General features: G+C 35.0%; 1 protein-coding gene across 1 annotated transcript; it reads left to right on the top strand.

The window, feature by feature from the left end:
• Positions 1-4,613: 4,613 nt before the first annotated feature.
• Positions 4,614-10,991, top strand: LOC109705022 (ankyrin repeat and SAM domain-containing protein 6-like). The gene is made up of 7 exons (XM_020225786.1): positions 4,614-4,904; positions 7,351-7,418; positions 7,563-7,837; positions 8,476-8,550; positions 8,635-8,697; positions 9,553-9,593; positions 10,556-10,991. The coding sequence occupies exons 1-7, from the start codon at positions 4,798-4,800 to the stop codon at positions 10,560-10,562; spliced, it is 636 nt and encodes a 211-aa protein (XP_020081375.1). The 5' UTR covers positions 4,614-4,797; the 3' UTR covers positions 10,563-10,991.
• The last annotated feature ends 4,457 nt before the right edge of the window (positions 10,992-15,448 follow it).

Genomic DNA, 15,448 nt, shown 5'->3' with positions numbered 1-15,448 from the left:
AAAACCAAAGAGAGAAATAAAAATAGCAGCTTGCCTTAAGTTGGAGAGCAACGATTCATCGGTTCACCTTGCTCTTGTATACAAAATATTAATTTAAAGATTGCACTATTTGAAACTAACAGAGGATTATATGTAAATGAGATTAATTTTTCTAAGCTATACTAAAAGTTAAAGATATGCAGGAATAGTTGTATAGTCAGATATGAATAAATTTTGCAGGTTCAGGAGTAACGCACATAGAAAAAGTAATATGCGATTCTGCTATATAACGCAGGTACTCACGCTGATAGACTTGCTGAGACTGTAGTCACTGAGAAAATGGCATCTCAGGGTGGTGCTCTTGTACGATCTCGTCATTTCTGTTCTATCAATCTCTGCACGTCCTGAAAATTAAAAATCTAAAAGTCATGTTTAACAATTTACACCCAGCAACGACAAGTAGGCACTCATGGATTTTCAAATCGCATTAACGACTATAAATATAATATGAGTGATCTGCATTCCTGACTCTGTCCAAAGACATATTCAATGTTGTTATTTATGGATGTAGATTAGTAGTCTCAGGATCCACGAAGGGAGGGAATGAGTCACCTCAACTAAATAAAAATAGGTTTGAATGATGACATTTAGTATAAATTCACTTGCTCTCAATTCTACATAATAACTACCGTCTATTCATTCATTATTAGCTGGAAATGCAGTGCTTTTCCAAAGAAACAAAAAAACAATTTGATGTAGCAATCATGCAGTAACTCCAAATGCAGCAATAACAAAGGATTGAAAATCAATTCCAACAAAAAAAGGCGTAGAAACAAAGACTATTCAAATGATATAAGTTATGCGTATTGGTTGAAAAGTTTACCCCAGGCTTGTTCTCTTGCGTTAAGTTTGAGATTCCAAGCTATTGAGTACTCGATAAATACCAGTAATGGAGCATAAAGAAATTGGGCATCAAAATCAAACAGAAATCCATACAAGAGAGCCACAAGAAGATTGGATATTATGCAATTCTCGAAGGAGGTTCCTGGCAAATACTGGGCCCCACACGACGAGTTTCCCAGTTAGTGGTGTACTCCATGAGTAATCTCTGACTTAAGCGAAGCCCCAGTCTCCCTTCAGACATTCAAACTTATAGTTCTGAAACCCTCCGATTCTTATCATTGCTTCGCGTTATTTCTGACTTAACCAGCAATGAAAAGTATTACCGTCACAAAGTGATCAAGTTAATACCATCACACTATTAGACAAAGTGCCTTGGGGAATGTCACTGTAAATTAGATGGAATTAGTAAAGTTTTGGATGAACATTTTGCTAAACGCTCATTGAACTGAGACCTTAGAAATTAGGACAATTCAAATTAGTAAAACATCTAGAAACTTAACAAGGAATTCAGAAGGAAGCTCATCTAAATGCACTCATACTGAGAACGCGTTCTTCTCCAAACTCACTGTGCCCACATATGTAGACGGTTGCAAATATCCGCAAAAACGCTGCTAACCTAACCAAGAAAGTCAAGCGAATTTCTCCGTGTAACTAGATACAGGAAATAAGACGTTTCTGAACGTATTAGTGATCACTCTAATACTTGATGAAATAATGCAAAATTGAAAATAATTTGAAGGCGGCTAAAATGGCATAAGAACTAACTATCAGTCCCAAAGCAACACACAAAAGGAACCCCATGTAATTCGACAACAATCTTCACGACAACCATAGCCAAATGAATGGTATCGGTCGTGTTTCACCACATACAAAATCTCTGCCATATGCAGAGTATGTTGGATGCAAAGATCATACCACTCCACTTTCCATTACATGATTCATCTAGTACATCCTTACCAAAACAATTATTTTTTTTGCCTTGTGTCGATTACATTGAATTACAGAGCATTTGGCATTAAGTGTTCTTTAATGTTATTAACTTCATACTTAAATCTTTTTCCTTTTCTTTGTCGTTTCTTACGATGAAAGAATCGACTAGACTCCATGCATGCATGCCTTGCGCGCCTAAAATGCAACATCCCCCACTCCATCTTACCAATCCTAGCTAATCTTTTTCGCAAAACAACACCATTCAAAAAGTTGCATTACATCAGACGGTTCGAGTCACAATGACAACTTATTTTTCAATCATAACATAAAAATGCAGCGTTAAAATCTAATTAACTACCGAACACCATCATATTCAAAACAAAAATGAAACAAAGGAAATAAAAATAGCACAATTCAATTCCAAAAGATTCAAAATTGAATGAAGCTGATCAACACCTTTCCAACGGTCTGGCTATAGAGGCTGCCATCCGGAACGCCCCTGGCACGGCAATCTCCGCACTCCACGAGATTTCACCACCTCTATCGAACTCGTCACCAACCAAAATCAATTCCCATCAGTTTAAACCCACATTCCAAACAAACCTCTAATACGCCGGACAGATCGCGAGAGAGAGAGAGAGAGAGAGAGAGAGAGGGGAGAGGAGAAACCAACTAACCATTGAGCTTGACTCGGCCAAAGTCGACTGCGATTCGACTCCTCCGCGCGCGACGTCCCCGGAGGGGCTCAGCCTCCTCCGCCGCCTCTGATTTCTCACCCCCACGCGCGGCTGAGGCGGCTGGCATCGACGATTCCGTCTGGCGGTCGCGCGGCAGCCGGAGGAAGAGCCCTAGGCGGCGACTCATTACCGCGCCGGCGGCCGCGTCGCCCGGCTTGCCCCGCCGGCCACCGGCGCACGGCGGGAGGGCGCGAGAGGACCAGAGCGGGTGTTGGCCACTCGGGAAGACAGCTTCGTCTACGTTCCCGGCCATGCGTTGCCGCGTTCATCCGTCCGCGTCCCCCCACACCCTCCCACCCAAACCCTACGTAACGGCGTTTCCCGTTTCCCCCTCGGAGGTGCTAATGATATAACGGTTTTTGTTTCAGTGTGAACGGGAGAGAGAGAGAGAGAGAGAGAGAGAGAGAGAGGGGGGGAGAGGAGGAAGAAGACGTGGCGTGTTGTTTCTAGAAGGTGCGGGTGCGGAAGTTGTTCGCTCGGTTTCATCACATCCGTCCATCTACCATTCAACGGTTGAGATTGTTTGCAAGTCCTAGTAGTTGCCATAAATTTTTCCACAACTCCATTTTTGAAAATTTTGTTTTTTTAGGGCCTAAATCACATTTAGAGATGTCAACGGGTCGGGTTTAGATCGAATTTTTAAAAACTCGAATCCGAATTCAAAAATTAAATTAAAAATTCAAACTCGGATTCAAATCCGACGGATTTTAAAAATTCATACCCATATCCGTACCTGACCAAAAATTCGAAATCCGAACCTGGACCTGAACTTGACAAATTTTAAAAATACATATCGTTGGATAAAGATCTAAAGAATAAAATTTATTAAATATTTTATATATTATATAAATAAATAAAAATAAATTATGTACATATATAAATATTCGTATTCGGGTTCGGGTTCGGATTGGGTAAGTACAAAATCCATACCCGTATCCATATCCGTCAGATTTTTATTTTCTATACTCATAATCGAATCCATACCTGTTTAGCTCTGGTAAACACGCCCCGTTCGGATTCGGGTTCGGATATTATTTCGGGTATTCATACCCATTGACATTCCTAATCACACATTGGTCCTCTAACTAAAAATTTGGAAATTTTTAGTTTGAACTTCGTAAATAATAATTATAATAATTAAGTTTTACAATCCAATTTATTTAATCAATTATTAAGATATACAGCCCCGTGAGAATAATGTGATATTTTTTTAATTATTATCGCATCATGAATCCCAATAATGCTGTGTCGCTTTTAATATTACAACAAATAAACATTTGGGGACCAAGATGTCATGGAACTCATAGTTTTGGAACAAAAGTGTAATTTAATTGTAATTTTGTGAGAAATGCTTAAGTCTGCAATCTCAGGGAGTTGTAACTAAGGATTTAATTGCAGTGGCAGGGGTTCATATTGAAAACTTGCCGGCACAGTCGAATCATAAAAAATACATATGTGCCGACAAATAATGGCATAAAATATTTTTTTCTTAGCAATAAATATTCTAACCATTTATTATAAATCTTTATCAATCTTTTGATTTTTTTTGAGAAAATTACTTATTGATTTAAAGAATAAAGGGTTTTAAGTTATGTCATCGGCACGGGAATCGGCACGGTGATCGTACCGTACCGATATTTTGTTGATACGATATGACATGATGGATACAGCGTGTGCCAATAGACACTTAAATTTATATCGTATTAACATTAAGCCGAAGAAAAAAAATAAAAGTAGAAAGATAAAAATCGTTAAATATCTTTTCAACACTAAAAATTTATTCAATAAAAAAAAATTTTAAAATTAAAATACCATTCATTTACTCAAATAAAATAAATTAAAAAATTAGATAGTAAAATTACAATTTTAAATGGTTGTATATTCGACACAATACAGTTCTTAGTTTTAATATGTTCTACGCATTTTCATTCCCACCCCCCAAACAAAAAAAAAGGTGAGGGGTCTAGTTAAAAAATTCCTATAGTTGAGGTACCTCGATACATTTTCACCAACAAAAGAGTGGACGCTTTAAATTTACCAAAATACCCCTCCTTTATATTTCTTTTTCATCCCCTCCCTCTCTTCTCCTTCGACCCTTATTAGACTCTCGCATACCCGCGATTGTTTCCTCGCTCGCTCCAAAACCCTAGCTCCACCGCTCCCTCCTCCTCCTCTCCTTCCTCTCCCCCGTCGCGCTAGCTAGGGATTCTTTGCCCTCTCCTCGGCGACGCCAAGGGAGCGAGGTGAGATGTACGCCGATCAGATCGCGGCGGCGCGGAAGAGATCCATCAAGGATCGCCTCAACGGCGACCTCCCCGACGATTTCGCGCCGATCAGGCAAGGAGGCGTGAAAAGGTTCGATCTTTCGCCTCTACTCCAATTTCGCTTTTAGGATCGGTTTTTTTTGGTTTGATTCGTTTCCCGATGCTTCTGGTTTGGTGATTTTTTTTGGTTCAGTGAAGGAATCCAGGGTTTGGGATGGTTCGTGAATTGGGGTACATTTGATTTAATTTTACAAACTTGAGTGCTGGGTGTAGAAAAGTTAGGTTTCGCTCGTTTAGGACTCCTCACTGATGCAAGTGAGTATGCTTTTCCAGATGCTTGTGATATGCATATTTCTTCTTCGGATAGGGAAATGAAAGGTTTGGGATGGTTTTTGTTTGTTTAATCTCCTGCTGGAATAGGGAAATTAGGGCATTATCTGCTTTGGTTTAAGAAGTTTGGCGTTTTCATCTACTTGGGTGTTTTGGGTGTCACAAAACTAGGTTTTGTTTAGTTAGGATTACTTAGTGATGCAAAATAGGTATGATGGACTTAGTGATGCAAAAGAGGTATGATGGAGATTTTTTTTGTTGCACTTTCTAACAGAAGTTATGCAAGAGTACTTTTTGATCAATCGATTCACATCAATTCGGTTCTTAAGTCAGATATGTTCACTTTTGCTTCTGAGAAGAAATCAAGGGTTTCGAATGGTTACATGTTGTTTAATGTTGTAGAAAGGCTTTATATTTTTTTTAATTAGAGAAATTTGGCGTTTTTTATGTAAAGTAGGAACTAATGATTGCTCAGTGATGCAAAAGGCTATGATGGGTAATCCAAGAATGTTTTTTAATCTCTAGGAAACTTATAGTTACTGTACTCCAGGGGAGATGGGGGTTTTTGATATGATCTTAATGATATGCGAGGAACCAAAGTGCTTCTCTTTCTGTCATACCAGTTAATAACAAAGCATTGATGTGGGAAAATGTCTTATTATTTTCTTCCTCTTTTAACGTTTCCCTAGCAGCGATTTGAGGAGTTTCACATTTGTCTGAGTTAAAATTATATGACTATTGGGTGAGATGATTGGTTGTGTGTTAGTGAGGATACGAGTGATATAGAAGCATATGACATTGGCGTTTTTCTTTTCTTAAGAGTGCTTGCGTCTGCAAGAACTGGATACTTTGGTTTTAATTGCCCCTTTAATATAGCTACTTTTTGAGGAGCTCAACTTCCAGGTGTGGATCAAATAGCTCTCTCAATGAGTCAATGGAGCAGTATCACTCTGATTATATCCTGTTCAAGACATGGATTAATGAAGCACAGAATGATCCTTATATTGATGCTACTAGTGCTTTAAAGGATTATAAGAGCAGCATGATAGACACTTACCAACACAATTTTTTCAGGAGATCAGATTTTAGGTTTCCTCTTCATTTTATGAGTTTTGTATCCTCTCTAGACCGAGGTATTTATACCCATTATGCTTTGGCTAATTCTGCCTTCTTATCATTCGTTACACTGTTGTTCCTAATTAGAAGGTTTGCCAGAATGTTATCTACATCTGGTACTTCTCCAGGACAACCCTTTTGATGATGTAAATTGTCAAAGTTGATCGCAAGAAATCATTGTTTTAATCATTTACATTTGAATTTTGAAGTTGACAAGAGTCTCTGTGCCAAATAACAAGGCTAACAGCTAGTTAATGATTAGAAATTGAAACAAAAATTGCACTTATTGTGGGGATCATTGGATGATGATTGATAATCACACATGCATGGACTGCATTGTCTAGTGCATTCTTTGTTCGCTAACATAAGTGGAGAGATATTCGATGTTACTAGTCCTAAACCATTGTAGACCCTGGACCCAAATTTCTGTTATGGTCTCCTCTGGGGAACTTTTGTAGCAATCATGTGTACTCTCTGGCTTAGAGCAAAGGGCGGGATTCGCTGAACCTTGCATCAAGAAGGCTGGTTGTTAGCTAGAAGAATGTGTGGTTGTCTCACATTGAAAGATAGAGCTGGGGAGGTCAGTTTTCTCTCAGATTGAGTTGACATAGTGAGACTTATGAGATTAGTCAAAACTCAACATGACCTGCTAATGGGTCAAGGAATCTCTTTTCAGACCTAATGTGCCGAGTTTATGAGTCAAGTCAAATATGGTCAACCGACTAGCAGACAATGAGTTGACGGTCAAGTTGATCTAATCGACCTTACTTACTGAGCTCCTTCTGTAAAATTGAGATGGAAGGTATAGAAAGAGAAGAAGACTTTTAGCAATTGTTAGATGAGTTCTAAGGTAAGCAAGAAGAATTGATGCTAAGCAGTAGGGGTTTTTAGAATAAGTTAGCCTTTACCAATTGCTTTTGGAAATCATCGGCCATACCTTTTTGTACTCATCTCTGGTTGATAGTTTTCTATTTGGTCACATTATTCATCATTTATTTCCCCTGGTACATTGCAACTGAGCATATTGCAAAGTTGCTAAATATATTGTAGGGGCTTCCTACACAAGCTTAACTTATTTTATTGAACTACAGGCAACGCCAAAGTGATGACAAATGGAAGCACGACCTTTATCACGATGATGAAGAACCTCAAACTTCAAGTATATATCTGTATATCTTTCTTTGTTTTCCTGTTGTATTGTCTCTTAGGATAAGGACAAGCCTTCTCTTTTTTCCTGTGCGGAGAGGGGAGTGGGGAGAGAATTTTACAATAACATCTAATTTATATGCACTGTTCCGTTTAGAGTCCATTGGTCCGAGGGATCTAAGGCTGAAGCTTCAGAAGAAAGGCTCCCAACAATCATCTATCAGCGTGAGGGATTCAGGGGTCCGAGATCTTCGTGAAAAGCTTTCTGGCATTATGCACTCACAACCACCAAGTAGAGATATCCCTTCAAAAACCAAGTCAGAGCCAGAGGTTGCCAAACTCTCGAGATATGAACCTCCTATAGATGCGCCTGCACCGGAAACTAAGAAGATCTCCAAACCAACTTCATCTAAGAAGGCATCTCAGCAGAAGGTTGTAATCTTATTTAAACAGGCAGTGAACAAATATATCATTGATATCTTCTTTTGGCAGCTGTTTTTTTTTTCCCTAAATTACTTTCTCATGCGTGGTAGCACATCCATATTAGCTCATGCATATCTTAATGTACTATCTATTGCAGAACGATCTATAATTTGAGATAATTGCGTGGATCTGGTCCATATAGTTAGCAAGAAACAGCCGATGATTTTCAACACTATAGGCCTAAGAAACCTTAATGTAAGCCATTGGATGTGATGTACAACCTCCAAGTAATCTACATATGAAAGATTATTAGTTTTGAAACTAGTTACCTAGGCATCAGGTAGTCTTGAAAACCAACGCTATTAGAAAATCTAATGTACTTACGTGGAAAAAAAAGACTTATTAAAAACCATGATTTTTAGCATGTAAACATTTAAGTGTTGTAGATCACAAATTCATCGACGTACCTTATGATTGCATCTCAGGCGAGTGATCCATTGTGGATCAGGTCCAGGCCATAATTCATCCTAAATAAAACTGACTCCCCACATTTTTGACCTTCAATTACGTGTCTCTGGTGAACAGTCCATTGTGGTTTGCTGCTGAAATATTTTTATAGAACTTGATATCTTTCTTCAACTGTGCAGCCTGAATCATCAGTTGATGGTTTCCTGAGGTCCCTAGGCCTCGAGAAGTATTCCATAACTTTCCAAGTAGAGGAGGTCCGGCTTTTTGGTTTTAATATGCCTTCTGTTGCCATTCATCTATTTTTGTGTCTTTATTCATGTAACATGATGCCCCAGCAGGTCGACATGACGGCTCTGCTTCACATGACAGATGAGGATCTCAAGGCTCTTGGAGTTCCAATGGTAATGTTGACACCTCTGAGAATTTCAGTTTGGTGTATTTACCAATATTTATCCTTGTAAAATTGTCTATTACATATCTATATCTCATATATCTGAATTTTTATATGTACTCTTCGAGTTTGCAATCCTTTACAAAAATAAATCTTAAGCTGAAGGGTTATCTAATCTATCAGCAGAATTTGATTTTGTCTCAAGATGATGATTCATCCAATTCATGGGTTGATATTGGCTTTCCACTCTACATTCTTTTTTTTTTTTTTTTATAGCCGCACATTTTTTAAGTCACGATATTTATATGAGAAATTAAATTTTTGGAGGGCATACATGAAATTCAGGCTCTTCACCAAAATATATTTGTATAGTTATGTTTTAGGGTTTATATGTAAATAACTCCAGTTTTGCTTTCCCCAGACGTTCCTTTTCCCAAGTTTACGTGCATACAATGTATATATCAACTCTTCCTTGCTTGATTACTACACTTCCCCTGATATAGAATTGTGGAAATGTCCAAAACATGCTTTAAGATGACGTTCAAAATATATAACTCAATTCATTTATATGGCGAATTAGATATTGAGACCTTCAAAGAGACAAACTTTTTTTCTTTTCCTGTACATCATTTTATTATGAAAACCGAGAACAACTCAGAACGATTTTTTTCCTGTGAAAAATCACTTTGTCCCCTCTTTACTGATGCAAAAAGAAGATGTTGTTTATGAAATGTTGATTTTACTAAGCTTCTGGCCCAACCTCTTGTTCTACATTTTGTCAATTAGATTGTTAACTTCAAACCCTCGCGTGATCGTTTGTTGCATCTATTGTTTACTTTCGTATTGTTTTTTTTGGTGATTTCAGGGTCCGAGGAAGAAGATTCTTTTAGCCTTGGAATCCAAAGCGTAAGGACACGTTGAAACTCTGAAGTCTTATCTGCTACGATGACTTCTGATATCCTACTCTAACACTTCCCAAACTCAAAATTGGAGTCTAAATTTATGGATTGCTGTAAATCATTTTATTCGCGGTGAATGCCTGCGGAGGTTCTACGACTAAGTTACGATATGTTCTGCAAGTTCATGCTATTCTGCAAAGTTCAGAAACCCCATGGCCGGCGAAAAAAGGAAAAATAAAACTTGCTATGTATTTTACTATTCTGAACACCAGCTTCATGCTAATTTCTTTCCTTTTGCTCCTGTTTTTTTTTTCCTCTTTTTTTTTTTTTGGATTTGTAAATTTTATTTTCCTAAGGCTTGAATGCCCTCAATTCTACTGCTCATGTATAACTAATTGTTTACTAGTTTTTGTGCTTGCCCCTTTGTTTTTTTTTTTTCACCAAGAAGAGTGATAAATCTGTAGGTTAATTTAGTGTTTTATTTGGTCCTCAAAACTATTAAATTTCGTATTTTGGACTGATGAATCTGTAGGTTAATTTAACTCTCAAGTGTTTTATTTGGTCCTCAAACCATTAAATTTCGTGATTTTAACAATCTTTTACTAAGTCCTTTGTTTGGAGTGAAAATTATTAATGTTTGTGTCTATTTTATTTGTACTTTTGTTATGGAATGAATGTAGAATTGAACTAGAATACTTTTAAAAGCACTAATTTTTTGGTGCTTCTAAGTTTTTAGTTTTTGCATCTACTTCTTGATTATTAATAGTCTTTGGATCGAACACTATTCAATCTCTTGGTGCTTTTGAGAGTAGTCTAGCTCAACTCATGAATGTATCAATATTTTGTGTGTTTCATATTTTTAATTTAGCAGTTTTCTTTCAAAGCAGTGAAGAGATTGTAATCTAATGATGCGTACAAATTCTGAATAAGCTTTTAAGATCATGTAATTTTGCCCTTTTTTGTCTACAGATTCTGAATAACTGAGATATGGGAAAGAGGAGGAAGCAGGTAAATCCCATGATCAACAGGTTCCTTGCTCTTCCGACGGGATGTGACAGAGATGAGTCAGAGTCGACAGGATGTGCTGCAGGATCGGCAGATTCGAAATTGTATCGTGCACTGGGGTACCGTTTGGTACGGGTACAAGCAAGAACTAACTATTATAGAAATAGATATAAGTATGGAGATAAGAAAAATAGCGTTTGGATGAAAATTGGGTTGTTTCTGGAGATAAGAAAAATAGCGTTTGGATAGATAATATAGAATAAGAAAAATATTATATAGTTTTATATAGAAAATAGAGGTGTTGGTAGGGATAATTATAACCGGTTATTATAGGTAACCGAGAACTGCTATTCTTGGGTAAAAAATTAGCGTTTGGGTATAAAGGGAAGGATAAGGGCCTATCCCTATCCCCTAACCAAACATGGCCTGATCATGAATGTATAAATATATCTTACACGTCAAATTTTTAAAATACTATTATAAAATTTTAAACTCTTACAAGTTTTTATATGGGTTCGGCTACTATACTCTTATGAATATAGTTATTTTTGTACTTACAAGTTTTTTGTTGTTAAATTTACTTTTTTGATCATTTTCATCCGTTAGATCATACTATTTATCCAATCATCCACTCAACCCTAGGAGACTACTTTTAATCTAATCAGGAACCACTATCATCCTAACCGCACATCTTTTCGTCCAATGGTCGAAAACTTATGAGTACAAAGAGGGCTATACTTATAAGAGTATAGTAGCCCTAGCTGTTTTTATATGTATCATTTGATGTACCAAATACCAATACACTGAATTGAAGATAAATGGTGGGGGAGAAATGTTCTGTGAATATGGTGTAAAAGTAAATTTTATGAACTGTAGTTTTAAATTTCATTATAAAAATTTAAATTCTGTAATTTTCTATACATAATCTTTCTATATAATTTAAAATATATAATATAAAATTAAAATTTAATTTTATAATATTTATTATTTAAATAAATTGTACAGTAAATAATAATAAAAAAGAGATTCATAAAAAATGAGTCAACCCCCTAAAAAAAAAGCCCAGCAAACTTTTATTATGAGCATGTTTGGCCAAAGCGAAAAAAGTTATTTTTACAAAAATAATTTTTTATTTTGATTGTTTGATTGACCATAAACTGAAAATTTTTTTAATTAATTATCTATGCTAAGAATTCCCCCTTTAACTAAAGACCCATGTAAAACTAAAAATTAATATTGGCAGAGTAAAAAAAAAAAAATCAAATAATGATGAGATATATAATATATTATATCAACTTTAACCAATATCAATTCCCACATAAAAATAAAAATTTCTCAAACTCTCTGATTAATGATTACTTTGTGGGAGGAGCAAAACTTATTCTAAAAGCAATGCCCTTTTAAAAGCAGCACCACTCCATGCTTTTATCACAATTGTGTTTGCTTTTTATACTTTTCCATGCTTTTTCACCCCACAAAAGCAACACAACAAATAATAATTCACATAAAGGAAAATTAGACCATGTGCTTAGAACTTTAGTAGCCCTCTAGGCTAAGAAAAATAAACACAAAATGGAAAGTGTTAGGATTCCTCCATATTAAAATTTATCTAAAATATTTTTACTCCACGTATAATAAGAAATAAATACTAAAGGTAAATTCTAATCTGTTTAAATTTTTATTCGTGTGAGATTCAATTAGAAAGAATTAGCATTAACGTCTTTCATATGGTCTATAAATATATGAGGGATTGGTCATAAATAATACATAAAAAAAAAAGAATAATCTCTTCATCGAAATTCTCTCTTTTTTGGATTTACTCTAAGGCACCATCAGAAACCCTACAGATTTGGGCGGTATGCTGCGATCAACTTTAGTAGCCGAATTGCGATGAGAAAGAACAATTCTAAAGACGAATTAACATGAGATCGAGACAGATTTTAGGCGGATCAAGAAACTCGTAAAACAAGACGATATCAGACTTTGGTAATTACAACGTTAATTCAACACCAAAAAAAGTACGTAAAAATTTATGTAACTTTTCATCTTGATTTGGCCATTAATTTTTCAACAATGGTATCAGAGCCTTCTAGATCTTGTTTCGCTCGATGATTAGTATTTCATATCGAATATTTCTTTTAATCGCTTAAGGGCAATAATTTTGGCATTGATTTGTATAAAGGAAATTAACATACTCCCTTTCGGTTGTAGCACATCCTATATGAGTCTGTCCCCATAGATTATGTGCATGTTTTTCTTCTTGATTTGGCCATTAATTTTCCAACAATAAGTGGCATAGAGTAGGCGTCTTGTGCTTTCAAAAGCGCAAAGGCCTCTATACTTGTAAATTATTTTCGATGATGGGACATTCGATTCGATAATTGATTCTGTTAAATATGATCTACGCTATTAGAACTAGTTAGAAATTAAAGTTCATAATTCTTCGACATTATTTATCAAGTGATCAAAGAATCTCAAAAATAACTATTTTAATGGTCGATGTGACACGTTTGTAAGTTCAACAGTGTTGAACAATCCAAATTAGATAGAATTTTAATAAAAAATTTTACTTACCATCCAGAGCTAGATAAATACCACCGATTTGAAATTTAAATTTTTTATTATTATTTTTAATGAAAATTTTATTTTTAACTGTTCATTTAAGTTCAAAAACAACTATTAACTCCGTATATTTTTTTTTTCTTTAGTTTTTTTTTAATTATTATTATTTTATATTATTTAACATGATATCAGAATTGAAGTTTTTGATTTTGAGTCTTATCAGCCTCCTTGCTTTATTTAATTTTCTGACATTTAATTATTTCATGTTAAGCCTATAAAATGTCTCGAGCTTAGACGTGAGAGAAAGTACTGCACATCCTACGTTTGAGTCCTCCTACATACTTCACTCTATTTATTTTCTCCTATTTAATTATTCCATATCTTAGGTATGTAAATGCCTCGAGTCTAAGCGACGCGAGAAGTGTTGAATATGTAATAATAAAAATAATTTGGGTAAATTACATGTTGGTCCTCAAACTATCAGACGGGTGATACCGTGGTCCTCAAATATTAATTTGCCATAATTTTTGACTCAAACTTTCAGAACCGTTACAATTATGACTCAAAATTTAATTTAGCTGACCAAATATTGATGCATCACTAATGCAAAAATAATATGTCATCTTAATTATATGCGCATCATCAATCACAATACTGTTATATTACTTTTACATCAGTAATATATTAATATTTAATTAACTAAATTGAATTATAAGATTTGATTATAATCATTCTGAAAATTCGAGTAAAAAATTATAATAAATTAAACTTTGAATATTAAAGAATCACATGTCTCATAATTTAAGAACCAAACTGGGACTTTAGCGTAATAGTTCTCAATCAATGCCCTACGATAATTTAAGTTTTTGAAAAAAAAAAATTTAAGATTTTGGAGAGAAAGGATTGTTTTGTTATTTTCAATAGTTGGTGGGTATTTGAGCATTTGGCAATGTGACATTTGATGATTTGAACCGAATATGTGCTTTATTGGGTGCGATGAGAGGCATCTTTATTATTCAAATAAAAAAGGTCTATAATTGTACCATTTATGAATTTAAATAATAACATTATACATTTTTATTATTTTTATATTTAAATAATAGTTAAGTACTAATTTTTTAAGCTAAATTATAGAAAAGCCCCTGTCAATATCCCTTTTTTTACTTTTTTTCTCTGTCAATCGAAAATAATACGTTTTGCCCTCTTAAAAAATAAAAAATGTTCACTTTGATTCTTACCGTTAGTGTTCCGTTAGGATTTCGTTTATATTCTATTTTTTTATATCCAAAATATTCCTGAAATCGTCCTCTTTTCTCATCCTCCGCCGCGCCACCTCGTCCTCGCCCATCTTTCTGTTCATGCCCACACACGCGCTCTCGCTGGCCTTTGCCGTCTCACCCTCACCCTCGTCCACCTCTCCGTCCACGCCCACCCTGAAGAAGATGAGAAGTAATTTGGTCATTTCATCACAGCGTACTCCCTGTGAATATTTTTTATTTTTTAAAAGAATAAAGTGTAAGTTTTTGAATAACAATGAGAAAAGTAAAAAAACGGATATTAACATAAAGATTTCTATAATTTAGCCTTTTTTTTAAAGAATTATTTTTTTAAAAAAAGGATTATATAATGTTTTCAACTATGATTCATAAAATTTTTCTTTTCAAAAAATAATTTTTTATACTTTTTTTGAGGGACCAAACGCTCTGTTAAATTATCTCAAGAGGGTACAAGATTTATACCTCATGTTTTGGGGTATTTAGCATTGCACTCGCCGGAACAATTCTTTTTTTCTGTTCCCGCAAGCGCCACGCTAGACAGAGAGGATCAGCTAAAAATTTTAAATGAAATATCGTAATTCATATACCATGTTCAATTCCACAGCATCGTAATTGAATTATCGCATTTATTTTTTTATTAAGTCACAATAACAATTCTTTTTTAAACTTTTGTGTTCAACTTACATATGACAATAACAATTCTTACTGATTAGCGTGGAAGAGGGACATTTCTGCAATTATATTTTTTAGAGGAGTTATTTGTGAAAAAATATTTAGGCTGCGTTTGGTTCAGGTATAAGTAAGAACTGCTTGTTCTAGAGATAGATACAAGTTCTGGTCTAAGCAGGAACTAGACTAATTTTGCATTTGGATAAAAATTAAGTTGTTTCTAGGAATAAGATAAATAGCGTTTGGATGGTTAAATTGGAACAAGAGGAATAAAAGTTATAATTTGAAATTAAAATTATATTATCTAATTAATTAACATCAAAATATTACTTAAAAATAAATTATTAAT

This window comes from Ananas comosus, unplaced genomic scaffold (assembly GCF_001540865.1).
Source record: "Ananas comosus cultivar F153 unplaced genomic scaffold, ASM154086v1, whole genome shotgun sequence".
Lineage (NCBI taxonomy): Eukaryota > Viridiplantae > Streptophyta > Magnoliopsida > Poales > Bromeliaceae > Ananas > Ananas comosus.
This window is presented reverse-complemented; position numbering and strand designations above follow the sequence as displayed.